The sequence below is a fragment of the Phyllostomus discolor genome, chromosome 7, assembly GCF_004126475.2.
Source record: "Phyllostomus discolor isolate MPI-MPIP mPhyDis1 chromosome 7, mPhyDis1.pri.v3, whole genome shotgun sequence".
NCBI classification, from domain to species: Eukaryota; Metazoa; Chordata; class Mammalia; order Chiroptera; family Phyllostomidae; genus Phyllostomus; species Phyllostomus discolor.
Window position 1 is genome coordinate 60,916,497 of NC_040909.2, and position 17,552 is coordinate 60,934,048.

The window sequence follows — 17,552 nt, forward strand, 5'->3', positions numbered from 1 at the left end:
AGCTCATTCAAACTGTTATAGAAATGACTATTACCCACATATTAAAAACTTAATTCACCAAGCCAAATTAACTCTCTCAATCAGACATAAGTCTATTTTCTGTGCCAGAAAACAAGGCTCTCACTCAGTCTCTTATCATTCTCAATTGTGTTTGAGAAACAAAACATATGCATTACCCATTTTAAACAAATGCTCAAATTTTAACAAGTTTTTCATAACTATATGGCAAAATATTCTATTGCCTAAAAAGATACAACAAAATGAATCATTAAGAAAATATCTGCAGACCACACAATTTCTATAAATTGCTCCACAGAAGCTGCCACTTCTAGTTTTAATTCAACTTTCTAATTTTATTAATATATACTTTCCATCTTAAAAATGATGACTCACACATAAAAATCTCCCAAGATCATCATCAAGTTAGCAAAGAGGAAAAATGCTTGGGGAGGAGATTAAATCTAATCGGGCTGGGTAGAAATCCCATCTTCATCAATTATTAGCTATAGAAACTTGGCAAGTTTTTAACCTTATATTGTTTATTCCCTTGCTTTGCAAAATAACAATGCTACAGTACCAATCGCAGGATTTGGTAAATGATTGAATATGGCAGACATGAGAGGCATTTGAGATGACCTAGAAATATCTCACAGTTGGGTAAGCAGAGGGACATAGAGGAAGAGAGGGTTTAGAGCAACCAGAGACAACCAGTGCCATTTGAGCCAAAAGAGATGGAGACATTCATAAATGGGTGGCGAACAGACAACCAGGAATGTGGGTTCAGACACAAAGAAAGAGATCTGTAGACCCACACAGAGATTCCTGGAAATCATAGGCATGCCTAACATTGACATCTATTTTCAAAATATTTTATTAAATGTCATGTTATTTTAAAACTACATCCAAATATGAAGCAGAAAAAAAAGCATATACATGTAAATCATTTATAAACTTTCTGAATTAAAACATGAACCCTATCATATGATCAATAAGATTCTGATTATTACATACCTCTAATTTGTCTATGAATTTGAATCCTGACATCAGCAAAGCCCCTGAAATTATATGATGCTGCTGCTGCAGATAATAATGATGATGATAGCAATAAAATCTTATAGAGCACTTACTGCATGTTAGTCATTATTATCCTTCTATGTAATTTTTTTCATTAAAATACCATAATTATAAAATAGAGGTCCCATTTTAAGGACAATCAGAAAGATATATGTGTTATCCACATACATTAAATTTTAACCTTAACCTCAAATCTATTTGATAAAACTGCAACTGTGTTCTTGGTTCTTATCAATCTTGTAGTGACAAAAATGTAAACACTGTGGAGTTTTGCCAAATTCTTATTTTGCTTTATCCAGGCAATCTCAGTGACATGCACACTTCCTTTTATATAATATTTACTAGCACCTCAGTTCATTGGAAGAAGAGATGGTCCAATACTATAAATTTCCCCTCTGATCAAAATTGTCCATCCAGCAACAAAAACCAGAGAACACCTTTCTTCTACAGTAAATGCTCGCTGAGTAAGAGAAGGATTACTCATGCATTCACCAAATGAGGTCCTTGGATTCATTCTTTTAATTCCCTTTTAGCTCTAATCAATACCAGAGAGGCCCTCCCACAGCTATGCCATATAAAGAACTGTCACAGGGATGTGGCAAGCCACGCCATTCTCAAACTTTTATCCAGTTTGATTTTCCTTAAAAACAGTCCTCAAAAATCAAAGTGGATTTTTCAAAAGTTTATTTTCATTTTTTAATTTTATTTTTCATTTACTTAAACTTGCTTCGTTGTCTCTTCCCTCCCTTCACCCTGGCCCCAGCATATAAATACCACCTTGCTAATTCCTCCAGAGTACAATTTTCTGTCTTACAGACACTGTATACAATCCCCAACCACAAAGAAGTGGCTAAATAAATGCTTATAAAACAAATTCATGACTAAGAAGCCAATTAGTTCATTAAGTCCAAAGCCCCATGAAAATCTAAAAAAGAAGTCCTCCCAACTGTGCCTGAAGGGGCTGATCAGCTCTAGCAGAATTCCCTTAAGAAGGACCCTTGGACCTGGAACACTAATATGTCAGCAAATTTAAGAAAATAATGGGGAAAATGAAGACCGAAACCAACATGAACTTTACATTTCTTTGCTCTCATTACCTAATTCCCAAAGCACAGGAGTATAAAACAAAAATGATCCTTTCATGTAAAAAGGTTCGAATACTAATTTTTACTGAATCTATAATCAGTTTACTGAGGAGCACTTATCCAAGGTTAGGGCTAATTTTACTGAATTTTTTCACCATAAAAAAATTTTTGATAGTTTTGAAAATGAAACCAATTTTCATTTCTTAAAATATTGGCTCTCTCACCTAAAACTGATACCAAATAATACTAAATATAAACTCTAACTGAAAAATAAAACTAAAAGTATATATCAGTTGCTCTCAATTTCTACATTTAGCATCCAAAAATTACAAATTAATTTTTTTCCATAATGTAACTTCTGAGGAGAAAGAGGGCTTGCTTATCTTCCACAGCTATATCCGTGGTGCCTAATACATGGTCGAAAATAAATACTTATTGCAGGAAAGAATAAATATACATTTCAAATGACATAACACAAGAAAGGATATGGTGTATAAGCATCTGAATGAATTTTGAAAGGGAGAGAAAAGAAGAACAGCAAACAGCTGAAGTGCCTCACTGCTTCCTTTTAAAAGATCACAGAAAATGAGAAAATTGGGATAGGAAGCCTGCCTCTACCTCACACTCTCCAATTTGGCTGAGTCCTGGGCAAGGCCAGTTAGCAGATGCTCTATTCTTCACTTTTCATAGGCAACACCTGCTTTCCAAAGCTGCAGGCAGAACATGCACATGCAAAATCTTCTCGTGTCCAGACCTGAGCTGTCCAATATGGGGACCATCAGCCATGTGTCTGCCCAAGCACATGACATGTGGCTGGTGTGAAATGAGATGTGCTGGAGCTGTAAAGTACAAACTGCATTTGTGAAGATTAGAACCAAAAAAGAATGTAAAACATCTCATTGATAATTATTTTGTTAATTACATTAAAATCCTATTTTGAATATACTGAGGTAAACATAGTATATTATTAAAATTAATTTCACCCATTTATTTTTAGTTTTCTTAAGGGCACTTAGAAAATTTAAAATTGTTTATGTAGCTCACACTGTACTGATGTTTCTATCAGACAGTGCTACTCCAGACCAACAATAAGAAAGTCTGGATGCCACCAAAAGGAAAGTCCACTGAAAAACAGACAGTAGGATCTGATTCCTAATTTCTCAATCTATAACTAGAGACACTGGTTAGATTCTCTACCATGTATCGATGCAGTCGTCCTTAAAGAAATACAACAGTACTGTAAGATATACACATTAGCCTTGATTTATAGATAAGGAAGCTGAGGCAATGATGTAAAGTTGGAGCCAGTAAATGAGATGGCAAAACACTGAACCAAAGTCACCTCGATTTTGAAATATAACATGTTCTTCCATTTTATCTGCACAGTCACTCAAGGGGAACTTTCTCCATGTTCTAAAAGATTTAAAAAAGGACACCAAGTACCTTCCCTGACTACCCTGCTATTGGCTTCTCTTTGACACTCCATATCCTTCAACCAAATTTCTCTGAGCCACTAAACCACAGATAAGAGAACTGGGTGAAGTGTTAACAAAAACTGAGGAAAATTACCATAGAATAACAGCCCATATGCTGCTCTCTCCTATAAAAAAATAGTTTACCTAATTGGGCTTTTTTGGACAGATACCGCAAAGAAGAAAAGTTCTCTGCGGTATCTGTCACTGTTAGTATAACCCACAACAATGCAATTTTACTGGTGAGAAACAGCTGCCTGTGAATTCACTGATTCCGGCCAATGTACTTCACCTGTATGTGTATGCTTACTTAGTTTCTTAGCAGCCTCCAGAGCCTCATTTGCAGTGTCCACTACAAAGAATCTTTGAACTTTCACTCCATTGTCAGCCATCAGTTTCTTGCTCTGGTATTCCTGAAGGTTCAGCCACCGTCTGGAAGTTAATTGAACTGCCTAGAGAAATTGGGGAGAGAGGTAAGAACACATTAATAACCAGAGAAATAACAGTCAACCTATATGGCCAGTCTTATTATAGATACCCTCAAATGGCAATCAGCAACACAGATTTTAGATGAAAGAAAAAAATGCATATAAATTTTCATACTTGTTTTTCTAATCAAAACATTAAGATAATTACATATATAAATGCATGCAACATTTAAGAAACTATGAAAACAGTAAGATCTGCATCTAGTTAACAGTAATGTACCTATCTTGATCTCCTGGTTTTGACTATATAAAAACTATTTAAGATGTCAACGTTAGGGGAGGCTAGAAGTATACAAAGACTCTTGCACTATTTTTACAGCTCTCTGTAAGTCTGTATTTTAAAATAAAAGTTATTTTTAAAAACAATAAGGACTCTATTACATAGCATATGCCTCCACCATCCTCACCCCAGACAAAAAAAAAATTCACAGCATTATTTCATTACCTGTATGAACATTGTTAATCATTGTAAGGCAGCTCAGGAAAATTTTTTTAACATTTTGAGGTCAATGGACCACAGACTAATCCATTTTTTTACCATAGTTTTTAATGGAGTCTAGGTATAATTATTACATGTTTAATGAGATTATCTTTCACACACCAAAGCTAAGTTCAGTAACCTGAAAGTGTCACCATTAATTAAACTGGTTCCTAAAAACTGAAACTGGTGTATGAAAGTCACCTTGCTATGTATCAATTAGTTTTTATCTATGCAGAGAGAAGATAATCAAAGGACAGAATAACATGAATAGATTCTTTGCATTTTCTCTAGTAAGATCAACAGCATTCCCTATCAAATTTGTAAGTCCAATGTTTAAAAGAAGAAAAAAAACAGGAAAAAATAAATATACTTAGTTTAAACTCATTTCCACCTATGAGTCATGATGCAGAGGATCCACTGCTCACAGGAGCTAGGATGACAATGCCCCTCATGCACAAAGACACCATAACATCAATCACAACTCATCACAGCCGTGGTGGTAGGAGACCTCCTAACACACTCCTTGTGGTTTCTGTCAAGAGCCTCAGTGGATGCCCAAGGCAGAAACACAAAGACTGTCAACTGAGGTCCACAGGGCTTTACCAGATGGGATCATGAACTTTCAGGACCTCTGTGTCTTTATTTTAAAACTACATTTTATTCTGAAATCTCCAAGCTATGATGCATGGAGCTCTTTCGGACAAAAGGCGTTCCAAAGAGGCTCCAGAGCCTTGCAATTTTACGGGGTTCTACTCAAGGGTAGAGAATGTGTAGGCATTGTCTTTGTGTCTTTATAAAGAATGTCATGGTGCTTGGCATATGAAGATACTCCAAAAATACCAGTTAGATATACAAATGAATAAACCCTGCCTTCTGGCCTTTTGTCCCATTATTCAAATAACTTTTCATTCCCAGAAACTGACCTTCTCTAAAAAGAAAAAGTCCCAGGCCTGGCTGGCGTAGCTCAGTGGATTGAGCGCGGGCTTCGAACCAAAGTGTCACAGATTCAATTCCCAGTCAGGGCACATGCCTGGGTTGCAGGCCATGACCCCCAGCAACCACACATTGATGTTTCTCTCTCTCTCTCTCCATCTCCCTCCCTTCCCTCTCTAAAAATAAATAAATAAAATCTTTAAATAAATAAATACATAAATAAATAAAAAGTCCTTCAGATGTGAAATAAACATAATTTACACACACTTTTAAAAAATTCAAATTCTGACATGATTAAACCTAAAGATATGTCTCTGTTCTATCCTTATTAATATTGGAAATGATGTTTTTAATATTGAGATTGCCTGCACTTCTTTAGAAATAAATATACTGGGATAAAAATAAATTGCCAGGTAAGCAATTGTCACATAATGTACTCAATATTGTATAACTGGATGTGATTTGTTAATCTTAATTCTAAACGTTTTAGAAGTCTTAATGAAACATTAATAATTTTAAAAACACAAAATTTCAAAAATGAACTTGTTCACTGTCCCAATATTCTTAATAGCACATCACATAACATACCAAGGAAAACTGAAGTATTAGGTGTTTAGTAAAAGCTCCCTAAAAAATAAAAAGTTTACACCTTAGATATGTGCCATATTCTGGGACATTTTTTAAAGACAAATGAAAGGATCAATAGATTAAGTCTATGTTAACATGCCAATTTAAAGCAGTTGACAGAAGAAGAAAAAATATGGTTTGTAAAGAACATTTGAGAAAGACTAAAAACAGCCATGGTGTGGTCATAGTCAATTCTTTTTCATCAGAATACTCACTGTATTAATTTTGGATATTTTAATGCAATCTGCTGCAAACTAATTGTAATTGATCCAGAGACCAGTTTCACAGACATATAATACGTATTGACTGTTTCTGCATTGACCCAAATGAAAGCCTGCTTAAAGTCGGTTGCACTTAAATTGAAAACTAACACAGTGAACATGGTTCTAAAGCCATTGCTGATTCCAAGCTATAACCCCATAAAGTGATTAATAACTACCTGTGTCTGTCAACCCTAAACTTGAAAGAATAGGGTCACTGACTGGGTCTAAAACTTCATTAACTCAACTTCATTCATTAAGAATTTGTGACATATCTAGAGAGGAAAAACTTAAGTCTACTTTTGCATTTGCAGGAGGAAGAAAAAAGAAAAGAGACACATGCTAAGCAAATGAATGGTGTAAAGTATGTGGAAATGTAATCAAATGCTGAATAGTAATAACAATAATGAGAACAATTCTACTGACTGAGCACTTACCATACAGTAGGCATCATGCTAAACACTCATGTATGGAACAATCAAAACAATCATGAGAAGTCAAGCATTTTATCATTCTCAACAGCTGTCATTAGGGCAAACCAACAAACATCCCTAACCTTCCTTCTTCCAGGCATTTTCTAGCCTTAGCTGAAGTGAGATGAGGCCTGTAACTAGCTCTGGCTGATACCATATTTTGCTGCATATAATGCACCCCATGTTCTTGTGGGCATTATATATGGGATTATGTGATCATTGTACCCCTGTATAATGTACATCCTTATCTTCCCTCAAAAATTTGGGCAAAAAATTGCACATTATACACAGCAAAACATGGGTAAGTTGTAAATCCATATGGTATGTGACACACCCGGGCCAACACGTAATTAACCAACCCAACCCTCCCACCCACAGAACTCCGCACTCTCCTGACCCAAGGAATGGCAGTATTCAATGTGGCAGTGGATGTACCAGCCAGGGGCCAAAGTGAGGACTGACATGTCCCCAGATGACTCACAATGAATGTGAGGTGAAAAATATACCTTTGTAAACTTTTAGCCAATGAGATTCTGGGGATTATTTCTTACTGTTGCAGAACGTAGCCTCTCTGGAGAACTTGCCTGTACTAACTATAAAACCATCTTACAAATTAGGAAAGACAGGCTGAATGGGTGGCCCAAGATCACAGGAGGCTGTCGATCAGCTTCTCTAATCAACAGTATTGATAACTGTGTAATACTACTGGTTCCCTGTATTTGAATTCCAGCTTTAAAATCCCAGAGGCCCCTGGTAATAAAGATTGGAAAGAGTAAAATCATGTTCCTATCTTCAAATGCCTACCAGGAATATAACCCTCATAAGACGCTGACCCAACATGTGTAACAAAAAGTGTAACTGCTCCAGACTTTGGGAGGGACGTATGAATAGGTGCTGTCCTAAGACACTAAAATGATAGAGGTCATTTTTTTTCAATTCTTAAAAAGAAAGCTACCTATTAAAATGCAAAACTAGTATCTCAACTACAGAAGTCAGGCCTTGCTCAAAAAAACACATGAACTCTGGAATGGAAGCAATGGAAGGGAGTTTAAAGATCATCTGATGCAGGGCCTTTCAACAGTTTCTGCCAGTTATTTGCCTGCAGCTCCCCCTATGCTCTTTTCCATCCAGATTCTACCTAAACTTGAGGCTCTACTCAGGGACTGGACAGGCTTTTTCTTCCTCTTTCTGAGTTGGGCATAAACTCTGGCAGTGACTCCATTTCCTCTGAAGTTCCAGGCCCCTCCAGACAACACTTTCCTCCATAATTCCAGTCCCACCATCTCTCCCACCATGCCTCCTGCACCCATCAGCTGGCCCTGGCCTCATAATGGTGTGTCCTTCCATTGCTTGGGCTGAGAGAGGAGACCTCCTGTTTACCTTCCATTGGCTCTAACATCTTGACAACCACTTGTCTTTCCTGTTAAAGTCTATTAAAAGACCTGATGCTCTACAGAGCCTGTAGGCACCCCTTCAAGACAGAGGAGCAAAGGAAATGGCAGTGGCCCACTTATGAAGGCAACACTGGTGACACTGGGACACTGCTCTATGCAGTTTCCAGGCAGGAAAATGACTCATACATTCAGATTCCAAGGTACATAAAGACTATTGGGGTCCAACCTCCTTTTTTTTCCCACAGTCAGGAACCTGAGGCCTAAAAACAGGATTTAATGTGCTTAGGATCCTACAATGAGCCAGAGACAGGATGGGAACTGGACAAATTGCAATTTTCTTTTGCTCTTTCATACAGATTTTGGTAAAGTGATCATATTAGGGACAGTATCATGTTCTCAAAACAGCAAGGTGGGTGGGTACCTGGGTTTGGTTTCTTTAGGACTTATATACTGACCTCTAGTTCCTCTCCCTTCCATGTCTCTGGAAGAGCAACCATTTCTAAGCTAGAAGAGAAAAGGAAAAATGCAACTTAAAAGAAAAGCTGTGCATAAAGATTTAAGGGCCAAGGGAACAAGGGAGCAGAGGTAGAAGAAATAGAATGAAAAATAAAGAAAGGACAAAAAGAAGAAAGAGATAAAATACAATAACTGAGAGGGCAAAAATTCACCCCCTCTCCCCCAAAAATCAAAGCATGAAATTAGACAGCTACACAGAAAAAAAATGACACAATTGAGAAATCATCTTTGGCCTCATGGTTTTAAAATTAGAGGTGTGGAGGCTACTGAAATAGCACCACAGGAGGAAAAAATCAATAAAGGGAGTCTAGAAAGTAATGTCATTGAGCTGGGCATCCTAGAAAGGGAGCATGTGTGAGCCACACCTGCCTACTGGCTCTGCTCTCACAGTCTTCAGCCTGAGTTTCCACAGCAATACTGCTTCACTCAAGAAAGCAGCATCAAGGGGTATTAGAAAGAGCCACAAACTCACTAGTAATAAAAAAAAAACAGAAAATAAAATAAAAATGAAAAGCCATTCATTCGAAAGGAATGAAGGTTTGATAATGTCACTATGAAGGTACACTGAACTGTTTCTCATACGCTGATACTTTATTTACTTGTGCAAATAAAACACCAGTGTAAACACCTTCAAAAACAATTTGACAGCTTTTAGGACAACTACAATACCCACCCACGTAGACTTCTGGTTCTAACCTAGCAAAACATTCACACGTGTACTGGGGATACAGACAGAGATCTTTTGTGCAGTGTTATACATAGTAGAAGAGAAAGCTAGAACAAAAAAATACTGGCTAAACAAACCACAGTATATCCAGACTATATGAGGTTTAAAAATATCTGTGCCAACACAACAGCACCCAGTATCCCAGTGTGCCCTGACATTCTCAGTTCCCTTGTACTAGCATGCCAAAGCTTTTGAGCAACAATATGCCACCTTCCAGAATGCTATTTGTTAGCTGAAAGGACCTGGAAACCACAAGTGGAAAGGGTGGAGTCAGCACATGGAGGAACACAGCCTTAGAGTCACCTGACCCACGTTTGCATAAATGAGAAATATATCTCTCATGTGTTTAATCTCTGATGTGTTTACCACTGAGATCTTGGGAATGACTTGTAATAGCATCATTGGCCAGTCTAGCCTGATAAGTATGAACATCCTAATGCTGATCATTCTCCAAGGTACATTACTAAAAGAAATCATCAAGTCTCTTTCAATACATAAAATAGAATAACATTTATACTTCAGACAAACATGTCCACACACCAAGCAACATTCTGTATCTTTTAAAGATAGAGCCCTGAATAAGTTAAATGTATAGGAAAAAGGTCCAGATGAAGTTCATCAAGCTTAATGCCAGAAAACTTGAGGAAGGCAGGCCAGGAAGACAGTAATCAGAGGAAGATTTAACCTAATCTAATGTTTTTAAAAAATTATGGAAAAATCATTTATTATTTTTTAACTATTTAAAAAATTTTATTAACTCCTAAAAACCTAAAAGTTGGATTTAACAGTTTATTATGATCTATAAATGTCATTTAAAAACATCACTCCATTAAATCACATAGAAATAAGTATGCAAACAGTTTACAAAACAAAACATACTTTGAACATGTTTAAGTTCAGCAATTATCTGAAATTCCAGATTTTTCAGTCACTTCATTAGTATGCTATTGGCAACTAAGTAATGTTTAACTTCAGTTGGAGTAAGTCTCCTAAACCCACTTTCATTGCAGAGTCCAACTTCTACATTCTCTTCTGTCATTTACCCTTCAAAGCTTTCCTTTAGGATTAATATGGCTATATGAATGCCATCTTCAAGTTCTAGATCTTCATTGTATCTTTTTGCAAGGGAAGTTTTCCCATTCACATAATTCTTTCCCTTTGCTGTGGCTTTCCAGGCAAAGTAAGCTCCTGATATATCTGAAATAAATATGGTCATCCAACCACAAATTAGTAAAAAATTCCAAAATGGACAGACACCACCTGACTCTGTATATTCTTGCATCACAGAATCTATTATCTGCACTAGCTGAGCTGTGGGAACAGGTTCTTGGTAAACAAGATAATACTGACAAACTAGTTTTTGAGCTCAGCGCACAAGCATTCTATAATCTGAGCCTACACCACTATATACCAAGCCTGCATGTTTGTAATTGGTTCCACTTTGTGTACACTTCACTCATCATACAGAATAGATTTCTGTTTCTTCTCTGTTGCTAATACCACACCATTTGCAGCATTAATTTCCACTGAAGAAACTCCACCAGCTACAACAGCTGAAGCATATTCAATCTGGACAAGTTTACCAAACGGGCTGAACATAGTCAACGAAAAGCTGTAACCATGCTCCACCACCTTTACCTGGAAAATCAAATCACTGATCATTTATTATTTGTGTAATGAAAATCAATCTACTTAAAAACAACACTGAAATGAAATACACAAAGCTAGGCTTTAACATAACTGCACAGCCTTGAGCCTCTATTAACTTGTCTGGAAAATGAAGGGCTTATACCCTTATTTAAAGTAGCCAAGTTCTTGACATGCAGTACAAGTGGGAGCGGTAGGGACAAAAGCTTGTATTCTCTGTCACACAGAACTACCTCCTATAAACTCCTGCTGTTCCATAGGAAGAGGCTCTTAAACCTCATTTTGAGCTCTCAACAGCAATGAGGCAGTGGAAAACAAACAAGGAATTAGCTGTAAATTCAGAGGAAAATCTTGTTATGGGCAAAACAAGGAAAGCAGTTGCTCAGTGGGCTATGGCAGGCCAAAAGTTGGTATATGTTTGTTATAGTTCAGTTTTTGCCCATGTAATTCTGCATGCAAATTAGCACCCATAAATCTACCTTAGTCATGTTACCAAAGAAATACTAGGTTTCAAATAAACATGTTGGTGCAGATGAAAAGACAGATCTCAGCCCTGGCTGGCGTAGCCCAGTGGATTGAGCACGGGCTGTGAACCAGTGTCACAGGTTCGATTCCCAGCCAGGGTACATGCCTGGGTTGCACCCCAGGCAACTGCACATTGATGTTTCTCTCTCTCTCTCTCTCTCTCTCTCTCTCTCTCTCTCTGTCTCTCTCTCTCTCTCTCCCTCCCTCCCTCCCTTCCCTCTCTAAAAATAAATAAATAAAATCTTAAAAAAAGACAGATCTCAATACCAGTATTATAAAATAAAAGGCCTGACTGCTTAAAACACACTGTGATAAAAAAGCCACTTCACTGTTGCTCTGTAAAAGAGATTAAGCGGAATCCTATTTTTAAGAGGAAAAATAGTGATAATGATAATAAAAAAAATAATAGTATTTTCCTGTTTGGCTCTTAATGTGATAATGCCAGCACATCAACTCCTCCTTCAGAAAGAAAACATGGTTAAAGAAACAAATAAATAAAAGCAACATAGTGTATGATTAGCAGCCTAAGCTCAAGGAAAGGAAGAAATACTAATGTGAGACATAAAAGAAAGAGCAGGAATGTAGTGCTGACCCTTTGTTATTATATATGATGAAAGTTTTGACCTTCTTTTGACCTGTCTATAGGGCAAGGCAAAGTATTAATTACTGAAGGCCTTGCTCTTATCATCCTGCAAGGAGCTTTTGAAGCCCACAAGACACCTTACCTCATCCCTACCTCAGGATGTCTTGTATACCTGTACACCCCTTTCTATCTATGAATCTCTCCTGTGTGTAAGGTTCCCATTTGCATGAGATTAAATTTGATTTTCTTTTGTAAATCTGCCTCCTGTTGATTTGCTTATCTGGCCAGCCAGAAAGAACCAGAGAAGGGAAAGAGGAATTTTTCCCATTCCTCAAAGGTACCTTGACAAAGTCTTATATTTTTTAATCAAACTGAACACTAACTAACATGTATGAGTGCCATGAAGTTCCAGAAATTATACTCTACACTTGACAAGTATCACCTCATTTAATTCTCACCACAATCCCATGAGGACGAGACTGGACAAGATCCATTTTAAACATGAGCAAATTAAGGCTCAGAGAAGCTAAGTGCCTACTGAGAGTCACAGAGACAGTCAGAGGCAGAGCCACATTTCAAACTTAGGCATGTCTGATTCCACAGTCTATGCGCTCCAGTGAGACTTTAATTGTGAATGGCATTCCAGCCCACTGAGTAAGGAAATAACAGGCAGGAGGAGCAGCAGGAGGCAGTACACAAATTTCCCTGCAGGAAGGTACAGAGTTGCCCTGAAAAAGAGATTCGGGGGAGAAATGGGAAGCTCTGAATGAGAGAGGGATTCCTGGATGGGTTTCACTGTGTCAAAAGAATTAAGATTCTCACAAATACTGTCTGGTTCTTTTTATATCAGGTTCAGCAGAAAGGCAGCCTATTTTTTCTAAGGAGTTAGGAAATGTAAAACTTTCTGTAATCAGAACAAATGCACAGAGACTTCACTCCCTAACTCCAGACCTCTGCTCTGCCAACAGCAAACAAGAAATGGAAGAAAAAAATACAACCTTGATAAATATTAGCATATAAATACAGCAAAAATAAATGTATAAAAGGCCCTGAAAATACTGAACAGCATCATTTCAAAATGCCTGCCTGTCTCCTAGTGGAAAATGTGCTGGCTCAATTATGTCATAGAGAATCACCCTAATTTTATACTGTGAAAAGAAGTGGGCAAGACTTACTGATACATAGCAGGAAAACAAACTGAGATGGCATATATACTTGCATTTAACTCCTACCAATGAAACAGCGTGCAGCTAAGAGGGGGGCCCCAAGTAGGGATTTGGAATGGGGTCCAGAACTCAAAGTATCCAGGAAATATTAGAAAGATATATAGGATGTCCTCACCCCTTCCCCCCACAGGTGTGAGTTGGGGGAAGGGACACATGGAGCAGGAACATGCAGAGCTGTTTTGTACAGCAACAGCTTTGCAGCAGCTAACATCTGGTGTGGTCACTTAACATACCTATAACCTTTAATTGGTTGCATAGATATGTTAAATAGCTGTGGCCACACCTTAAGCCAGGGGGATAGAAGCGACTTTCATCCAAGATATAACAGGGGGGCAGGTCCCCCTGGTTAGAGTCTGTGAGAGAGCTTGGAGAAGATTGGCTCTATGACATGGGGCCACATCTGCCCAGACTCACAATGGCAGCCCAGTAAATCTGGAATAACACAGGAATGCTGGCAGGTGTAGCTGATTGTAGGAAGAGTTGGAAATGGGCATACAGAGGAAGACTGGGGAGGGGATTTAAACCAGACACGGCAGCCATTGAGGGATCACCACGTGGCTTTAGTAGAAGAGGACCACATGGCTGTGGCAGTGCAGAGAGAACCACCCAGCTTTGGCCAGGGTGGAGACCCCCAGAGCTTTGATGGGGGACCCCCACAGCTTGGGCAAGAGTGAGGACCCCACAGCTTTGGGGCATTCCTTTTGGCCACATGGCTTAAGAAATGAGAGAGTTTGTCTGGAAGAAAAGGGGTGCAAGGACTTTTATTGGTGGGCCATGAGAAGGTGCCACATGGTTTGGATTAGCTGGAGATCCTGGAGGCGACACAGCTGATGGTCCCAGGAGCCTGAATTATGGACTTCTACTTCTTTTCCTGAGATACAGTACCCCAGATTAGGGCAGAGGGAGAAGGAAGGACTGTGTATGTCTGTGGGTATCTTAAAAGATTTTAATATTTTAATGAAGACATTAGGTCACTACTTTAAGTCTGTATAGCTTTAAATAAACATTTCGTTTTCTTTCACAACTCTCTAGCATTGAGAGACATCTTTCCTCTGGCGGCAGACAATGCAAACCTAGTAGGGGTACTTATGGTAATAGTATATCATCCCCCTTGGCCCTGTTCTGTAACACCAAGACCACTGGCAGAACCTGCACCTTGTTCATTTGTTTAAAAACTTTCTGCTGGGCATTCACAATGTGGCAGCCATGGTTCTGGCTGGCATGCCATATCTACAGATTCACTGCACAGAGAAGCTGCTGTTAACAAGGTTTATGTGCTAGGAGGGGAGGCAGGGAAGAAAGACAGGAACACACAAATGAGGAATTAATTACAGAGTGGGAAGTGCTACAAAGAAAATAAAATACATGAGAAACTAGGGAGGTCAGTGTAGATTGAACAGCGACTTCCAAGACTTCACATAGGTCTGCCAGCACTCCCAGAAGAGACACAGAGCCAGCAGAACCAGCCCAGCAGGCTCCTTCCTTACAGCTCTGGTCCCAGCTCTGCAGAACCCCCTCCATTCCCCCAGTTCCTGGAGAGCCACAGTGGCTTCCTTTGATTTCAGGGGTGGTAGCTTCCTCCTACACCTACAATCTCTACTTCAGTCACTTCTCTTTTTGCCATTCCAAGTCTTCTTTAATCCTCCAATATTTCCTCAATCAATTTTCTTGTTAAATTATCCTTATTCAAATGATAAGTATAGTGAGAAACTACAGTTATCATTACAGTTAACTACAGTTTCTCACTACACTTATTTCTGACTGGATCCCAAATGACAAAAGCAGGAATGCAAAGTAAAGTATGAATATAGAAATGTAGTCGGTGCTTCCCTGTTTCAACTTTCCTACCTGTAACATTTTATATATATATATATATATATATATATATATGTATAATATGTCATATATATATATATGACATTACACATACACAGAGATAAATCCCAGCTCGATTGGGTAAACACTGGTTTTGTTCCTGGAAAGGTGCCAGCACTAAAACTCTGCATGACACAGAGTAGGGGGCTCCCGTTCAGTCTCACTGAGTGAATCAGGCTGAACAAAGGGATGAACAAGATGGACAAAGGGAGATCTACTTCGTCTCAAACTCCCATATGCATATGGAAGGAGCATTTTGATAAGCTATTGGGCTAAGTGAATGAGAAACAAGGACAGGTGTAAGTAGTCTCAGATGGTGTCCAAACTTGCAACTAAGAGAAGGGAGTTGAGTTGACTACAGGGCTTTTTGGTGCATGGACACATAGTTTGGGAACAGAGTTAGACTGCTCCACATGACATAGGAGAAACTTCTTGGTACAGGGAGAAAGGCCATTGGAGAAGAGACTGGTCTTGTGAGACTGTTTGAGGAAGGCAGCATAGGAATGCCATGACTTTACATGTCCCCTCTGAAACCTTCAGCATAATCTGGCTCACTGATTATTTGATGGAACTATGTTCTGCAGAATATCAAAAGATGCTGAGTCCCATAATGAATTACACATTGGCCAAGAGCAGATATTATGCATGGAATTTTTTATCACCAGATAAATGTCATTTTTCTACAAAAATTCTCTAATTCTCTTACATACAAAGGTGTCCAAAAATTCAATTCAACTCTGTTACTAACTCTGAGAGTTAGCACAGACCCTACAGTTTCAGGATTCAGTCCCACAAGATTATTCCTACTTCAAATACCAACTGCAAATGGAGTTCTCAGTCTCCTTGTATTTCTACTCAGCTGACTACAAATTGGGCAATTCCCATGGGCCCTTTCTCAAGTTCAAAAATTCACCGGAATGACTCACAGAACTCAGGAAAGTGCTTTACATGTGGCCATTATTTGGTTTATGACCAAATAATGGCCACATGTAAGACATGCACAGGGCAAAATGCAGGATGTGAGCAGAGATCCTAGGTCCTCCAGGCACGTCACCCTTCCCAGGCAGTATTTGGATGTGTTCACCAATGTAGAAGCTGCCCTCATCTTCTTGTTGTAGAGTTTTAATTCAGGTTCATTACATAAGAATGATTGATTAAATGACTGACCCTGCCTGACTGAACTCAATCTCCAGGTGCTCTTCTCTACCCAGAGGCAGGGTTAGGAAGGAGACTGGAAGTTCCAACCTTCTAAGCAGAACATCCTCTTGGTAGAAACTAACTAAGGACCCACCAGGAGTCAACACATTAGCATAAACTCAGGTGTGGCTAAGGTAGCTAGTTATAAATAACAAAAGGACACTCCTGTCACTCAGGAAATTCCAAGGGTTTTAGGAGCATTATGCCAAGAACCCAAGACAAAGACCAAATACATATTTGTTTATTATGCCACATTATGTGCTAGAAAAGTCACCTATATGAGAATTACAGCAGTTTCTTATGCTGCTCTCTGCTCCTTTCCCATCCTACAACCCTAAAAATAAAAAAGGTAAATTTTGTTATATAGCCATGAAGTGTATATTGTGCCTGTAAAAAACAATTCAGAGCATTGTAAATGTATAAGGCACTGCATCTGTTTATTGTAAAGGAATGAAACCAGTTTGATGAAGTACACATGAAGAATGACTCCTAATTACCCATTCTATATTATTTCAAAGAAAGGTTAACACAAATTCTAATTGTTTATATTACTCGTAAAAAATGTAAAAGCTTAAGTCACAAATGAATTAACAATAGAGCTAGAAAAATATCATTTAAACTATAGATTTCAGTGGATCTGTTACGTAGAAAGATAAAATACCGACAGTCAAAATACATTAAACATAGAATACAAAGAATTTTCTTTCTTTGGAAAACCATCAGAATAAAAAGATATTTACATTAACATTATAAGTATTTAGTAAGCACTTCTTGTGCAGTGTAACTGGTTTAATTTCAGTTTTCTAGGAAGGCATCAAGTTAAATGTCCATTCATTTGATAAGCTTTTCTTAAACTTTTACATATTGTAACTCTACCTGATAGATAAAGATAAATAGGCAAAGACTTTGTTTTCTAGGCATTCCTAGGGGCAAGGATGATAAATGCATAGCACTGTTCCCATAATCTGA

The 17,552-nt window shown here is 38.2% G+C and overlaps 1 protein-coding gene and 1 pseudogene across 1 annotated transcript in view; both read right to left on the reverse strand.

Moving 5' to 3' along the window:
• SUCLG2 (succinate-CoA ligase GDP-forming subunit beta) overlaps window positions 1–17,552 on the reverse strand; it is a 274,915-nt gene that overhangs the window by 211,530 nt on the left and 45,833 nt on the right. The window contains 1 exon segment of the mRNA XM_028518141.2: window positions 3,942–4,083. Within this exon segment, the coding sequence (XP_028373942.2) occupies window positions 3,942–4,083 (142 nt within the window).
• LOC114501350 lies at window positions 10,303–11,721 on the reverse strand (annotated as a pseudogene).